This window comes from Lepus europaeus, chromosome 2, assembly GCF_033115175.1.
Source record: "Lepus europaeus isolate LE1 chromosome 2, mLepTim1.pri, whole genome shotgun sequence".
In the NCBI taxonomy this organism is placed as follows: Eukaryota; Metazoa; Chordata; class Mammalia; order Lagomorpha; family Leporidae; genus Lepus; species Lepus europaeus.
In genome coordinates, this window is record NC_084828.1 from 96022723 (window position 1) to 96039523 (window position 16801).

A 16801-nucleotide genomic window follows, 5' to 3' on the forward strand; every position below is an offset into this window, starting at 1 on the left:
TGGAAGTGGAACAGTCAGGACTCAAATCAGCATCCTTATGGGATGCCAGCATTGCAGGCAGCAGCTTAACCTGTTATACCACAGTGCTGGCCCCAGTAAAGACTATTAAGAAGCAACTGAACTTGTTGGGTAATTTTTACAAGGGGAAAAAAAAACTTATAATTCTGCAAAATCTAAAATTTCTGTGCATAGCAGGTGTTCTTTGTTGTTTAAGCAGACAACACCAAATAATTCAACCTAACAGGTAGATTTTTTTCACTTGCTTGACAAGGCAGGGGCCTGTTCTGCATTAACACAGACCGGCAGGATCATCGGTGAGCAGTTTTACCCCAAATCAGGTGTCTAGAAGGTTCTTCTCTGTGATCCAGTCACTTGTGGAAACAACTGCACCAAGAAGCTTTGCATCCAAAATTATCTTCTTATGTGCCAAGAACTATCGGATCTAAATCAAGCATTTGGTTCCTAGTCAAATCAGAGCCTATATAAGAAAAAAAATTGGCACCACTCACAAACACCTTGCTGTACACATGGTAGGGGACAGGGACACCCTCCATCTGAACAAGCAGACAATCAAGAGCTTCAGTGTTCCCAGCAGAACATCAGCTGTGCTGGACCAGAACCCAAAGTAAATAGATGGCTTTGTAGTTAAGAACACTGAGGGGGCTGGCACTGTAGCATAGCAGGTTAAGCTGCTGTCTGCAGTGCTGTCATCCCATATGGGCACCAGTTCAAGTCTCAGCTGCTCCACTTCCATTCCAGCTCCCTACTAATGCACCTGGGATAGCAGGGGAGGATGGCCCAAGAGCTTGGGCTCCTGTACCCACCTGTGAAACCCAAACAAAGCTCCTAGCTCCTGGCTTTGGCCTGGCCCAGCCCTGGCCATTGCAGCTGTTTGGGGAGTGAACCAGCAGATGAAAGACTTCCCTCTCCCTCTCTGCAACTCCACCTTTCAAATAAATAAAATAATCTTAAAAAAAAAACCTGAGTATTTGAGTCCTATCCCGCTAAACCAGCAAACTCCAAAATAACCATCAATCAGTGTTCTCCGAAGCAAATCTAAAACCTACATATGACAGAGAAATTCTAAGGTGCATGATAGTTCTCCAATCCTCAAAGACCTCTAGAAGCTTCTGATTGTAACATGCATATAAATCACCAGCATGTGACCCAGCAAGTCTGAGCCAAGGCCTAAGAGTCTGTATTTTCAACAAGATCATGGTGACACCAGTGAAGCAGGTCCATGGGTTGTATTTTGATGAACGTGTCCTAAGCAGCAGTCTTGTAGATGTGTGGCTGACTGCTGTGGCAAGCCTGCCACAGTGCAGGAAAGAGCACAGTGCTAAAGCCAGAGAACGCTTGAATTCTGCAGACTGGAAAGGCTGCAAATGACTCTTAATGTGGAGTGATGGGGGGCACAGAGAGAAGGGGAAAGAGAAGCTGGAGAAAAAAACACCTAGCTTTTCCTTTTCCTGATGAAGACTGGGAGGTATGAATGAATTTTCTAATTACTACAGGGAGATGCCAAAAACAAGAGCAGGGTTTTCTGAAGGTCTTGGAAGACAGAAGATGCCAGGGGCACTGCATCCAAATGGCCACTTTTTTCTTCTCTTTCTTTTTAAAGACATTTTTAAAAGAAATATTTATTTATTTATTTGAAAGGTAGAGTTACAGAGAGAGGAGGAGAAGTCCTCCATCTGCTGGTTCACTCCCCAAATGGCACAAAAGCAAAGGCTGGGCCAGGCTGAAGTTAGGAGCCAGGAGCTTCCTCCCGTTCTCCCGTGTGGGTGCAGGAGCCCAAGCACTTGGGCCATCTTACACTGCTTTCCTAGGACCATTAGCAGGGAGCTGGATTAGAAGTGGGTCCAGCTGGGACTTGAACTACAGTCCATATGGAATGCTGGCCCTGCAGGAGGCAAATAACCTGCTGCGCCACAGTGCTGGGTCCCCCTCTCCCCCACACCTTTTTTTAAGATTTTATTCATTTGAGAGGCAGAGTTACAGACAGAGAGAAGGAGAGACAGAGGGAAAAGCCTTCCACCTGATGGTTCACACACCAAATAGCAGGAATTGGGCCAATCCAGAGCCAGGAGCTTCTGGGTCTCCCACATGGGTGCAGGCTGCCAAGCTCTTGGATCATCTACTGCTTTCCTAGGCCATAGCAGAGAGCTGGATTGGAAGAGGAGCAGCCAGGACATGAACCAGCACCCAAATGGGATGCCAGGACTGCAGGTGGAGGATTAATCCACTACGCCACAGTGCTGGCATCCTGCCCTTTCTTTTTTTTTAGATTTATTTATTTGAAAGGGGGGTGGAGACAGAGAGAGAGAGAGAGAGAGAGCCATTGCTTCTTAGAGAGTCTCCCCTATTTGCAGATTCTATGACTCTGTGGACTGAATCCTCATCAACACTGAAGGAAAATAAAGTCAGACATTGCTGAGAGAGATGTGGGTGAGAAGTGGTGGTGTTATCCCTTCCAAAACAGAGCAACTAGTGATGACGCTCAACGGGCCCAGGACTGCACGAGCATTTGGTTAGCTCTCACTCCTGGCCAATATCAACAGCCAGGGTTTGGTGATGTTTACTTAAAACTTGACATTGTTCTCCAGTCCTAAACATTTCCTCTGACTCCCCCATTACCGCTGACAGGTTTGAATATTTAACGTACCTACACCTCAAAGTCAGAAACTCTGCCTTCATCTGAGTCTAAGAAAAAATATTTCCTAATAGCACAATTTACTGACTCATTCCTTTTAGATGTAATTTGAATTTTTGCTCTATTATAATTTAATTGACAAATTAAATGTCACAAAGGTATGGTTGGAGGCTGAGCTCCAACAGGTACTTTTGTTTAATTTGTTGGAACTGAATTGAAACAAGTTGAACTTGCAGTAGAATTGAGAAATGGTGTTTCTAATGCCTTGCTACCACTGGCTTGCTGTGTGACATTGAATGAGTCATTGAGCTCTTCCCGGTATGGCATTCTCACTTGTAAAATGAGTAGAGGTTGGACCTGATAATTAAGATCTCAGCTTTAAAATTCTACACTATCTAGGCAGCCACTGGCTGGCATAGGACATGTTTGTTCTACCTTCTTAGAGAATTAAAAATAGAATTGATGTTTCATCTGGCTTCCCTCCCCCATAGTTTATTCATAAAGTATGGAAATTTTAAAGAATTAACCAAAAACTGGAAAAACTTGCCCTTCCCTCCAGCTCATATCAGTTTTATCAAGAGGAGGGTTACTAGGGGGCATCCCTACATGTAAATGCCCTATGAAATAAAATATAGATACCAAGTTATATTAGAAGGACAAATGAAGGTCATTTAACCAACTAGAAAATGAATGCTCTTATCTTCCCTGTGGTGTCTCGGCCAACTCCGCCCAAGCACCTGCAGGGAAAGAAAACTCAGATGCTTTTATGTCAATTCTGCTCCATCTTGGACAACCTGGACCATTAGGAGTGGACGTATTCCGAACTTGAAGCTAGGGTCTTCCATTGGTCTCGAGCATACCGCAGGCCACCATTCAAAATTAACTTAACACCTGTTCTTACAACAGTGATGATCTCTGCCCCCCCCCCCTTTTTTTTTTTGACAGGCAGAGTGGACAGTGAGAGAGAGAGACAGAGAGAAAGGTCTTTCTTTTTTCCGTTGGTTCATTCTCCAATGGCTGCCGCGGCCAGAGCGCTGCGGCCGGTGCACCTTGCTGATCCGAAGACAGGAGTCAGGCGCCTTCTCCTGATCTCCCATGCGGGTGCAGGGCCCAAGGACCTGGGCCATCCTCCACTGCACTCCTGGGGCACAGCAGAGAACTGGACTGGAAGAGGAGCAACCGGGACAGAATCCGGAGCCCCGACAGGGACTAGAACCCAGGGTGCCGCAGGCGGAGGATTAGCCTAGTGAGCTGCGACGCCGGCCTCTTTGCCCCATCTTTCCCATCCTTTCTGTAGCAAATTTGCACATCATCTTCATTTTTCCATAACCAGGCTGCGGGGTCCCTCACACAAGTTCCAGGGTGTCCTCATCCCTTGTAAACTGAGGTGCCCAGAAATAAACTGAGTCCTCTAGAGAGTGCAGCAGGGTAAGGCTGAATGTCACTGTCTATCAGCACATCCTGAGATTGCAACCCTGGCGTGGTGAAACGAAGCGCTATATCGGCATCGGGAGACATGGCCTCAGTCACTGGCCACCAAGCCCGTGCAAGAGTGCCGAAGGGCAGGGGAATGCCTTGTGGCAGACTGGGGGTGAGTGAACCCCAAGGGAGGCCCTGTCGGCCCTTCCTCTTCTTGTGTGAGCCACTCCTCCGTGACTTGGGAGTGCTTTTCTTGGGAGTGCAGTTTCTTTTTTTTCTTTTTTTTTTTTTTTTCTTTTTTGACAGAGTGGATAGTGAGAGAGAGAGAGACAGAGAGAAAGGTCTTCCTTTTTGCCGTTGGTTCACCCTCCAATGGCCGCTGTGGCCGGCGCATCGCCCTGAAGCCAGGAGCCAGGTGCTTCTCCTGGTCTCCCATGCGGGTGCAGGGCCCAAGCACTTGGGCCATCCTCCACTGCCTTCTCGGGCCATAGCAGAGAGCTGGCCTGGAAGAGGGGCAACCGGGATAGAATCCAGCACCCCAACCGGGACTAGAACCTGGTGTGCCGGCGCCGCAAGGTGGAAGATTAGCCTGTTAAGCCACGGCGCCGGCCGGGAGTGCAGTTTCTTTCTAGGGCCTCTGCCCCCTGGGTGTTAAAAAGGCCTGTCAGCAGGTGCTCTGTGCAGCTGGCGCTTGAGCCAGCATCGCTGCAGTCCAGGCTCCCTGCTGGAGGGAAAGACTACAAGGAGAAGCCCCGGAACACAAGAGAGTGAGTCGGAGAAAGCGGTGCCAGGGTTTACTGAGGCCCCACCGTGTGGGTGCAACAGCTCGGCTCCGGGCCTCGCCCCCATCACGTGAGTCCTCCCATCTGGAGTCCGGACACTGCAGCTGAGACCAGTCCTGCCGGCTGTGTCCTGTCCCGATTCCTGGCCCACACAGATCACAGGAAAAACAAATGGTTGCTGTTTTCACCCACAGATCCGAAATTTTTGTTTGTTTGTTTGTTTTTTCTTTTGACAGGCAGAGTTAGACAGTGAGAGAGACAGAAAGAAAGGTCTTCCTTTTCCGTTGGTTCACCCCCCAAATGGCCGCTACGGCTGGTGCGCTGTGCCGATCCAAAGCCAGGAGGCAGGTGCTTCCTCTGGTCTCCTATGTGGGTGCCATCCTCCACTGCACTCCCGGGCCACAGCAGAGAGCTGGCCTGGAAGAGGGGCAACAGGGACAGAATCCGGTGCCCCGACTGGGACCAGAACCCGGGTGCAGGCGCCGCAAGGCAGAGGATTAGCCTATTGAGCCGCGGCGCCGGCCTATGAAGGAACTTCTAAAAGGTCCTAGAAAAATTGAAGCAAAGGATAATGTTAATTTTCCATGAATGCTTTGAAGCCGTGTGTGTGTGTGTGTGCGTGCATAGGTACACACACATATGTAAAATAACTGTGCATGTCTCTGAGAGCAGTTTTACAATGGGTTCTTTTTCCCTAGCAGATCATCTAGAAGGTTCTGATTGTGCCCTGTACACATGGAACACGCCGGAGCGTTTCCCACCTGGTAACCCAATTCTCGGGTTGTATACTTCATTATTTCTCCATTGTCAAACCCCTGTTTATGCTGTTATGGAAGAGTGGTTGCTATGGCAATGCAATCTGAACACCAGAGTGCATCTAAATTGGTGGAAGGGGCTTTTTCAGGGTTTCCTCTGAGGATTAATCATTTTCCAAGAATCATCTCATTTTCCTCTCCTGTGAGAACAGGACCAGAGCACCTCGTCCAGCCCTGGGACACGGACAGCAGGAGGAGAAGTCACAGGAGGACAGAATGGTGGGTGAAGCAAAGGGCCAGCCACAGAGGAAGCCGTCCTGACAGCACCCCTGGTTCTGCCCATCCTCTGCCTCTCAGCCCGGGCGTCACGGGAGCCTGCGTTTCCCTTCCCTCTGCTCCCTGCATCCAGGACTTTTCTGGCCCTTCTGGCTTCTCCTTGCTGTCTTCTTCCGGCTCGGTTACGGTCCCCGAGTGCCCACTGAACCCCATGCGGCATCCTCCCCTCTCTCCTAACACTCGTTCCCTTATCTCTTACTTTTTTCTTCCCCTGCTGTGTCCATACATGATTCCCATGTCAGAGCTGCAGCCTAGCCCCACACAGCCACTCCCTTCCCACCACATGCATTCCTGGAGCCCACAGGGGGCTCACTTAGAATGCAGACCCTCCATGGAGGGGTCCTGCCGGCCTATCCACTTCTGCAACTGCCCTGCCCCCTGCCATTCATCAGCTTGCACTCCAGACTCCCTACCTGTGAGCTGCTTGAGGGTCTCGGCAGCTCCCAGGATGTGTTTCTCACTTCCCTGCCTTTGCCCAAGCCACCTCCTCCACCTGGAGTACCCATGTCTGCAGTCTGGGAACAACCATTCCTGGTGGGAGGTGCTGTAGGAAGGCTCCTGCCAGGCTGAGCGAGGCCTTCACCCCAGGCACCCCACTTCTTAAGCAGCTGCCATGCTGCGACAACATTGTTTGAATCCTGTCTGTCTTTTCCCCATTCCAGGCTGTGAGCTCTCTGGGGACAGGCATTGTGTCTCATTCACTGCTGGGTTCCTGGAGGCTGGGACATGTGAATGCGCAAACGGACTTGTAATCATTAGCTCCAACCTTCCCAAGCTGTGCCCACCAGCCTCGCATCTCAGTGTTCCCATCTTGTACAGAGTCAGTCCTTGAGATGGCTTTCTTTTGTTCTATAGGCTTTGCTGAGACATCCACTACAATTTCCCACCAATCAGCATTTGTTCATTGCCACGCTCCACATCCAACCCTCACTCCTGAGCTCAGACTAGATTTCAGCCACAGGACCCTGCCCAGATCAGCGGCCCTAGACTCTGCCAGCTTGGCCGAAGGCCCACACCTTGACGTGCAGAGCTCAAGCCTCCTGCTGTCCCCATGCCGCCTGCATCCTTCTCCCGATTCCCTGCTGTGTCTCTGCACCCAGCCCAGGAGCTCTCTTCCCCACCCTCTCTTGGTGGGACCCTCTTCCTTTCCTGCCATTGTCTCCCTCCCCCAGCCACTACCCCATTTTATTTTTAAAGACTTATTTATTTACTTGAAAGGAACAGTTTAAGAGAGGGAAAAATAGGGAGAATGAGAGAGAGAGAGAGAGAGAGAGAGAGGAAAGAGAGAGAGAGATCTTTCAATTGTTGGTTCACTCCCCAAATGGCTGCAACAGCTGGGGGTTGGGCTAAGCTGAAGCCAGGAGACAGGAGCTTCCTCCGGGTCTCCCACGTGAAAGGCAGGGACCCAAGCACTTGAGTCATCCTCTGCTGCTTTCTCAGATGCATTAGCAGAGAGGTGGATGGGAAGTGGAGCACCAGGGACTCTAATCAGCACTCATATGGGATGCCGGTGCTGCAGGTGGTGGCTTAACCCATTACGCCACAGCGCTAGTCCCTACTACCCAGATTCTAAACCTCTTTCCTTCATAGAATTCACCCAGCTAAGTCCTCTGTAACAGCTTCAATGGTGCCCCCTCCCTGCCAAAGTCACATGTTCAAGTGCTCACTCCAGGACCTCAGAATGTGACCTCCTACCAAGTTACTACAGATGTAATTGGTCAAGATGAGGCTATGCTGGGGGAGGATGGGTCCAATCTAACACACTGCGTCCTTAGGAAAAGGGGGAATTTAGAGACTCGCACTCAGGGGCACACACCCACTCGTCTATGAGCCCAGGAGACAGGCCTGGAACAGGTCTGTCCCGCACAGCCCTCAAAAGGAAGCCATCTCACGGAGTTTGGACTTCTTGCCTCTAGAACTTTGCAACAACAGGTATGTGGCTGAATCCACTCATGCCGCGGCGCTGTGCCAGCAGCCTAGGGAAGCCCCACACCCTCCCAGCTTGCTCTCCCTTCTCATGGGTACGCCCAGTTGGTCCACGCTACTGGAGCTGTCTGCCTGCTGCTCTCTGCTGGTGTCACAAGCACATTCCTGACTCCCTAACAAGATTCGGATTCCTCAAGGGTAGGAATCTTGCCTTTGTGCTTCTTTTTCAGCCCTGACAGGGCCTGGTACTTTGCAGACCTACAGAGCAGACTGAATTAAATTGAATTTACCCTGGAGGGCGATTGCTTGCTGCTTGTCAATACATCAGAGAGTTTCTGTAAACCTTGCAGGTCAGACAAGAAAACACAGCTCCAGGGTGTCGGGAAGGAAAATGACGAGTAGCAGTTACCCCAGGCAACCCATGGGTCACCTGTTGACCTTGGGGAGCACACGGGGTTACAGGGCATTAGTGCTGGAAGGGACCGCAGGGAGAGAACACTTGGTCCAACCCTCTCACTGCACAGAAGATGGGTGAGGCCCAGCGGGGTCAGGGCTGTCACATCACAGACAGCAGCAAGAGGCAGAGCCTGCACTTGAGCCTCCTGCACCAGTGCTGTGCTCACAGGGGGTCAGGTGGAGGGGACTTGGGTGAGTTCAGTAGGAAAGGCTGACACACTATAGGCCTCGTGACGTACAAAAGCACCGGTACAACGACCATGAAGGGAGAGGCACTGAGAGCAGGGAGTAGGGTAGACAGCGAGGCTGAGAGCTCTGCACCACGAATGACGGCTCTCTGCGTGCACAGAGTGCAGTGGTCAGGTGTGGGTCCATCGCAGAGCAAGCCGATCCCTGCCCCCAGTCAGGATCAGGAGTGGCCCATGTGTGAGTGTGGACCTTACTCCCAAGACTCACTGACTCAGGTCCTGGGCACAACCAATGGGAAACCAAAGCCCCAAGTGAAAGCCTGGGCTGTTCCAGCACAAAGTCGCCAAAGAGATGCAGAATTTAGTTTCTCACTGAAAGCAGGCTTGAGTTCAAATGCAGGAGTCTATTGTAGTAAATAATTAAGCAATGTTGTAACCTCTCAGCCTGCAGCTCCTCGAAATTCTGTCATAAAGAAGTAAAACACTTCTGACCAGGTTAGGTGGATGGGGCAAGCATCAGAATGGTGTACACAGTGCAAACCCCACCATGTAGAGCAAGGTGCACAGAAGGGGAGTGTTTTAAAATGCCCACAGAGTTTACTGGCAATTCCTAACCTATTCTATTTCCTTCCAAGTACCTTGCGTTCCAAGCTTCTATGGTGAGCATGTGGTATTTATGGAGCCTAAAGCTAACTATGCTTTGACCTTATAGACACTGATTCTGTGTTTACAAGGAAGCCATCAGGTCCAACTTGGTCCCTGGGGCTTTGCAATGATTATACTGCCCTGCCATCCAGAAACCATCTCCTTGACCAGGAAGAAATCCCATCCCAGGACCGTCAATCCATGTACTCACATTCTGAGTACTTCTGGAGCTGGTCAAATTCTTCTGGAGTGAGAGAGACCCACCGTTCTTCACTCATATTTGCACTGTGGGGGTGAATGCCTGGAGGCCAGGGATGGAGTTCTGTTCACCAAGGGGAGGCAGAGGTGTGGCCCAGGGCCTGGCTCATCACAGGTGTGCAGTCAGGAGACTGCTCAGAGGACCCACATGTCCATGGCAGCAGCTGACCAGTCTCAGCACGTGTGGAAACTCCCGTGCTATTCCTTAGGCAACATCCTCCTGTCTGCGGTCAAGGTGGATCCAGAAGCCCTGGCTCGTCCTAGGTAGAAACAGAGAAGACATTGTAAGCAGAATTTTGTAAAACCCCCAAATGTTCTCTAGCTGCAAGATGCACAAGGGCAATGGTTCAACGGGTCACAGGGAAGGATGCCCGTGTCCCTCAGCCAGGTCTGAAGGGGCAGCCAGAGCAACCAGACCAGTGCGGCTCCAGGTAACTGTCAGTTGGGGTGGCAAACCCAGTGGCTGAGTGCACAAGTTGGGGCACTTTTGAACTCGGGGAATTTTTAAGTGTGTTGCCAGAGGTAGTGTGGGGGGTTCTTAAGGGCATCCTCGGGGTGTGAAAACGCCATAGGCTGTTGGCTGCCTCTGAGTGATCTGAGGGACAGTAGCTTATCTGGGGTGACTCGGAAGGCAGGCCATTCTCTCCTCCACTGACTTCCAAATGACAGCTGCTTCCCTGTCTCTGGTGAGCCACTTGGGAGCTTCAATAACTTCCAAGGCTGGCTGACATCTAGTGACTGAACCATTCGTTCTCTGTCCCCTCACAGCCATAAATAGGAGCTGGGATGGCAGCCAGCATGGAGGATCCTGATGGAGGGGAAGAGGGTTGCATTCAGACAAACACTCGCACACCTAGCAGGTATGTTTCATACCGTTGGTCACCCAGTCCATTTTGTAGGATGTGAAATTAGTATCAGGGGTCAGGACCAGCATTTAAAAGCATGCAATAGAATAAGATAGAATGGGATGGACAATGTTAGAGAGCTTGAGTGTTGTTGCCTGCGACTTTTCTTTCAGTTACATGTCAGTGTGTGCTGAACATTTACAAAATACATTTCTTATTTGGAGTTGAGGTGAACAAAGGTGGGAAAGCAAAGTCACCGAACTAGTGGGAGGAGACATGAAGAGGAATTGGAACACAGGCTCTGATGCTGCCAAGGAACAAGTTGTTTTACTAAAATGGGATGCATTCTGGGCACCTGTCAAGGCAGCTCTGGGTGCCAGGAGCACCTGAGCCATGCTGTAGGGATGGCCAGGGGGAGGCACATTTGGATAAGTGCCATGGATGAGGCTACAGGCTTGGTGATGTGGGCCGGCAGGGCTGCCCCGGAGCAGAGGGAAGGTGCTAGAATGTGCTCTGTGAGGAAGGCCTTCCACCCCACAGAGCTCAAGACGTGGGTGGGACTCTGTGGCCAGGGAGGGAGCTGCCTATATTCTTGCGAGTATTCAAGTTCTGGTTTCTCCCCTTAAGGAGTCCAGTTCTCCCCTGCGTTCACCAGTGCCTGGCAACCCGCTCCTGCCACGGTCACCAGCACCGCTCAGTCCTTCTCTTCTTCAGCTGCTCTCTCTGCAGCCTTTGCTACGGCACAAAGCTCCCTCCATGAACCTCTCTTGTCTTGCTGAGTGCCCCTCTTCAGTCTCCTTCGGCCTCCTCTTCTGCCATCTGTGAATACTGCTGTTCCCAAAATCCTATCCTCAGCCACCTCCTCTCACGCCTTCCCCTGTCTGGCTTCACTCACTCCCAGGCTCAGTGCTCCAGGCCCGAGCCCTGGCCTCCGCCTGAATCTGAGTGTTTAGAATCCTCAGTCCAGATCTGCACTCTGCTGCGAAGTCTACTGTGCTTCCCTTGTGTGCGCCCAGCTATCCCAAGCCAGCACCCGGTATGTGCCCACAACCCACTCCTCCTCCATGTTCTGATCATGCCCTGGCAGGCTCTGCCAAAGCCCCTGTGTCCCCAGGACCAGTCTGTGCTCCCTCTGCTCCCTCGCACCAGACCATTAGGTAACTCCAACCCTCGTCATCTCCCCCCACTGGTCTTCCTGCCTTGGCATCTTCTCTCCCCCACTTGATCTGAATTGCCAACCAGTAATAAAGCTCTTCAGTCGTTTCCCCCCCTGCAGAATAAGATGTAATCTTCTATTCACGATACACAAAGCACTTTATGATCTGGCCCCTGATTATCAACTCAGTCCAAAAGCAAGAGGTGTCCCTTAGAAGCGTTTTCCATCAAACTGCGGAATTCAGCATCAACAGCTACAATTACCACCGCCGCAGCTGTCATTTAGTGAACACTTACTTTGCACCGTGCTATGTGCTTTACACACATTACCCAATTTAGTCCTCGTAACAGCCACAGGAGTTAAATGCTGCAGCTCCTGCTCTGTGGGTGAAGGGAATGAGGCTGAGTGCTTAGGAAATATAGCAGGGAGAAAGAAGCAGCTGTGGAGTTTCTGTTTGAGAAAGTCCCTCAGACCTAGTCACTCTGCACGCTTTGAGAGGACCCAGAGACCCACGAATGATAGAACAACCTTGAACTCAAGACCAGAAGGCAGGGAATCTGAAGCTGGGCTCTGCCTCTTATGAGTTATTTGATCCTAGACAAATATTTCATTTCTTCAATTTTGGTTTCTTCCTCTTAAAAATGTACTAATGAGCCTGTGCCACAGCTCAATAGGCTAATCCTCCGCCTGCGGCACCGGCACACCAGGTTCTAGTCCCGGTTGGGGTGCCGGATTCTGTCCCACTTGCTCCTCTTCCAGGCCAGCTCTCTGCTATGGCCCGGGAGTGCAGTGGAGGATGGCCCAAGTGCTTGGGCCCTGCACCCGCATGGGAGACCAGGAGAAGCACCTGGCTCCTGCCTTCGGATCAGCGAGATGCGCCGGCTGCAGCAGCCATTGGAGGGTGAACCAATGGCAAAGGAAGACCTTTCTCTCTGTCTCTCTCTCTCTCACTGTCCACTCTGCCTGTCAAAAAAAATTAAAAAAAAAAAAGTACTAATGAGAAAGCTCACTGGGTTGATGTTAGGATTAAGTGAATTAACACATGCAAGAAACAGGAAAAAACAAACAAACTCTAAATCCACACCAAGCACGGTGCCTGTCATAGTGTTATTACCCTATTGCAGATAAAACTTAGCAATATGGCCTAAGCAGTGGGTGAAAGGCATCCAGGCTATGTCGCAGGCTGCCCAGCCTGATTTCACCCTGCTTCTGGTTGCTGTCATCTAGCAACTACTCAACAATGCTTGACCCACTAGCTTAGGCTCCACTGATCATTGCTGCCTGAATTAACTATTGCTTTTAATTCCATCATTCCTTCCATATTAGTTGGGAGTCTACTGAAAGGAAGAGCTTTTCTTTCTCCTTTATGTACACTCAAATGGACACATATATATATTATAAATACAGATATTATATAAATAAAAACTAGGTAAATGCATATTCCACTAATATATAATGTATATTTAATATTCTATTCAGTGGGTTATAATCCATTACTGCCTTCATCTGTTTTGATTCTCAAGTCATCCCAGATTTCATTAGTAGAAGCTCATTCAAGGTCGTTCTTTGCTCTTTAGACATACTCCCTTCATTCTATGAAGAATCATTATTTTCTGACATTACAAAATGTTTCAGGTTCATCTTGTACTTCTTCAGCCCCAGTCTTGGAGTCAGTCATTTCTCTAAAGACTCTTGATTTCTTTTAGTGGAGAACGGTATTTGAAGCCAAGGTTTGAACACTAGTTATGCTCTTTGCTACTGGGGTATCATTACTTTTAGGCCCTATCAGAGAAAGAGCTAAGAAATACATGCAGGTATATATGCACACACCTCATCTTTGCCTGTCTGTCTCTGTCTCACTCCCTCCATCCATCATCCAGTTATCCACCCAGTTGTCTGTGTTAACACCCCGAGTTCATACTCATACCTCCATCTCCAGTTTAACACTACTATGTCAATTTAAGCCTACCACTCATTCCATACTTCTAAATCCTTCTCCAACAGACTTTATTTTATTATCTACAATACATTTATTTGCTCAATCTTAAAATACACAGAAAATAGTTTTGGAATTGCTAGTCCACACTCTTGTGAAGAACAAAATAGAGTTCTCCATTTGTTTATAGTTTTTGTTTCTAGCTAACAGCAAATTCCCCCAAATACTATTTTCTTTCTTTCTTTCTTTCTTTTTTTGACAGGCAGAGTTAGACAGTGAGAGAGAGAGACAGACAGAGAGAAAGGTCTTCCTTTTTTCCATTGGTTCACCCCAAATGGCCGCCACGGCCGCTGCACTGCGCCGATCTGAAGCCAGAAGCCAGGTGCTTCTCCTGGCCTCCCATGCGGGTGCAAGGCCCAAGGACTGGGCCATCCTCCACTGCACTCCCGGGCCATAGCAGAGAGCTGGCCTGGAAGAGGGGCAACCGGGACAGAATCCGGCGCCCCGACAGGAACTAGAACCCAGGGTGCCGGCGCTGCAGGCAGAGGATCAACCTAGTGAGCTGCGGCGCAAGCCCCCAAATACTAATTTCAAAAGTTACTTATGTTCATTCATTTCCATTCCCATGTGATCCTGTTTCAAATTCATTTTAGGGTTTTTCTCCATCCCCATGGCTTTTTGTTTAGCGTGTTCTAAATGTCATAATTATATAAAAAGGTACACTCAAAGAGACATTGCTTTCCAGTGTTCCCTTTGCACTGTCCTCATCTGTCTCCTTTACACTTTATTCCCACTCACTTAATACTTTCCAGTTTACTCCTCCTGTGTTTAGTTTTGCATAACTGAGCATTTACATAGATATTTTATTTCCCCTTCTTTTTTTACACAAAACGTGGCACAGTGCAGATTGTCATTTGCACATTGTTTTTTCAGTTAAGGATATACCCTATGAATCACTGCATATCTGTCACAGAGAGTGTCCTCCTTTAGAATACATGTAACTCCAGCACACCCTGCCTGAAACCTGAACGAGGTCTCTCTTGGCTTCCAGGATAAAGGGCCAGCTCCTTAGCCAGTTTCAGAAGGTCCTTTAGCTGTGCTGACAGCTCACCTCCCATTCCACCCTGCTTACCTCCTGCCCCACATGCTCCATGTCCAGCCAAACCAGCCTGTTGTCTACTCCTGCACCAGCAAAGTGCCTGGTCTGGTAGGAGCTGGGAAACGTGACCGAATGGGCTGAAAAGCACACCATGACTTCAATCTGCATGGAATTCTCTCCTGCCTTCCCATGACAAACCTCTACTCATCTGTCTGGTCCCGAAAAGAAGGGTCACTCCTTTTCTAAAGCTTTTTAGAGTTCAAATGTACCTGCTCTTCCAGCTGTGTGCCACAGAACTCTAGGTGTCCTCTCCTGCGGAGTGGACAGTGCCATGTGGGAGACAGACACACGAGCTGGAGAGCAGTGGTGTAGACATGCAAGGGAATTGTGGGAAGCAGCTGAGGTCAGGGAAAGCTCCCTGGAAGAGCTGCTGCTCCTGCTGAGGAGGGGCGACGAGGGGAAGAGGCACACGTTGCAGTAACTCATCACATTCTTATCTCTATTGGTTCTGTCCTAGCGCGGTGCTAAGCTTTCTAATGGAAGGAGTTGCACCACTATTTCCATCAGGAAACATACGGGGTCTGGAACACTGTGTGACTGTCCAGATGGTGCCCCACATGACAGCCCACCTCTGGTATTCTGTCCTTTGACGGAGATGACAGCCAGCACTGATGAGCGCCTGTTCCGGCTTACGTCAGCCAGCCTTCCCCTTCCAGCTGCTGGCCCAGTCACTGTCCTCGCAGAGGCTTTTTCAATATAAACACTCTTCTCATCATCATTCTGAGCATCTTTCTTGGGGAAAATGGTTTAGTGGGGTTTTCTAAGTAAAAATCAGATTGGATATTGTCTGACTTGGATGGGAGAAGAGTATTTTACGTCACTAGGGCTACGGCACTCTGAGCAACCACTCTGGACCCCTGGGCCTCAGTTTCCTTGGGTATAAAATGCGAGGGTAGGGATAAAAAGGTTGCTGAAGCGTTTTTCCAGCTCTGCAATTCCACACCGGATTAAACTCTATTTGTCTGTACAGATGTCAGCATGGGAATCACAAGTCGGAAGAAGACAGCGAATTCAATGAGCACTGAATTGCACCCCAGGTCTCTCCATTCATTCGAATGAATCAGACATACCCTATTATCCAGGAGCAAACACCTCTTCATCTGCTCTTTCTCTCCTGAAAGCATTAATTCATGACTCTGACATCAAACCGGGGAGCACATCTATATTCACCAGAAGATTTAAACCAAGCCCATAATGAGTACATTTTTTTAAGAGAAGAATGAGTAGAAACTAGGAAGGTAAGCACCCCTCTCTCTTCCCAGACTTGTGATGAATCACACATTGATGACTTCCCCATGTCTGGCTTTTACTCCTGCTATTCCTTCTGCAGTGCTGTGACTCCTGCATGGCTTCTGGAGTTCAGTTCAGGATCACCTACTCTCAGAGTCCCTTGAGTGACCACCCCCTGGGCTGGGCAGGCATTCTCTGCTCTCCATTAGCTCTTAGGACTTTTTTCCATAATGACAGCACTAACCACACTGCATGTACTTGTCAGCTCTCTCCCCTGCAAGACTCTGAAAGCTTCAGGGGACACACAGTATCCTGTCCACTTTGTCACTCTGGCTACTATAAGATCTAAGATCTTTAATGGTTCATTTCTTTTTTCTTTAAGATTTATTTATCTATTTGAAAGACAGAGTTACAGAGAGAAAGGGAGAGACAGAGACAGAGAGAGAGATCTGCCATCTGCTGGTTCACTTCCCAGATGATGCAATGTCTGGGGCTGGACCAGGCTGAGGCCAGGAGCCTGGAACTCCATCCTGGTCTTACACATAGATGGCAGTGGCCCACGTATTTGGGTCATGTTATTCTGCTTTCCTAAGCACATTAGCAGGAAGCTGGATCAGAAGTAGAGCAGCTGGGACTTGAACTCATGCTCATAATGGGATACCAGCATCACAGGTGGTGGCTTAACCCCCTGCATCACATTGCCAGCCCCTGATGGTTCATTTTCTTGGGAAAGTGGTTCTCAGAGCCTTTTTTTTTAATGATATTATTTGCATGGAGCAGAAGATCCTACCATGTCTATTTGTGCATCCCCCTAGAAAAAGAACTGAGTGAGCACAAAGAACTAGAGAGAAACAAAAGATGCAAGTTGGAGTAAAATTGTTGATAATATCATTTATGAGTTGTTTACTTTTTGACAAAAATATGCACTAATACACATATTTTAATATTAAATAATGGCCTATAAACTTATAGGCATCAGAGGTATAAGAAACAGCATCTAAACTTCTAGTCTAGTCATTTACAATCCTTAATCTGATAGCGTGTTGCAAGATATGTT

General features: G+C 49.1%; 1 protein-coding gene across 10 annotated transcripts in view; it reads right to left on the reverse strand.

Moving 5' to 3' along the window:
• Positions 1-16801, reverse strand: part of DGKG (diacylglycerol kinase gamma) — a 214507-nt gene that overhangs the window by 156423 nt on the left and 41283 nt on the right. For 9 of the 10 annotated variants that reach the window (XM_062211092.1, XM_062211135.1, XM_062211144.1 and 6 more), the window contains exon 2: positions 9372-9678. In XM_062211092.1, the coding sequence (XP_062067076.1) occupies positions 9372-9438 (67 nt within the window). In that variant the 5' untranslated portion in view covers positions 9439-9678. Of the gene's footprint in view, positions 1-9371; positions 9679-16801 lie in introns of those variants that run through there. The other variant, XM_062211165.1, reaches the window with a different exon arrangement.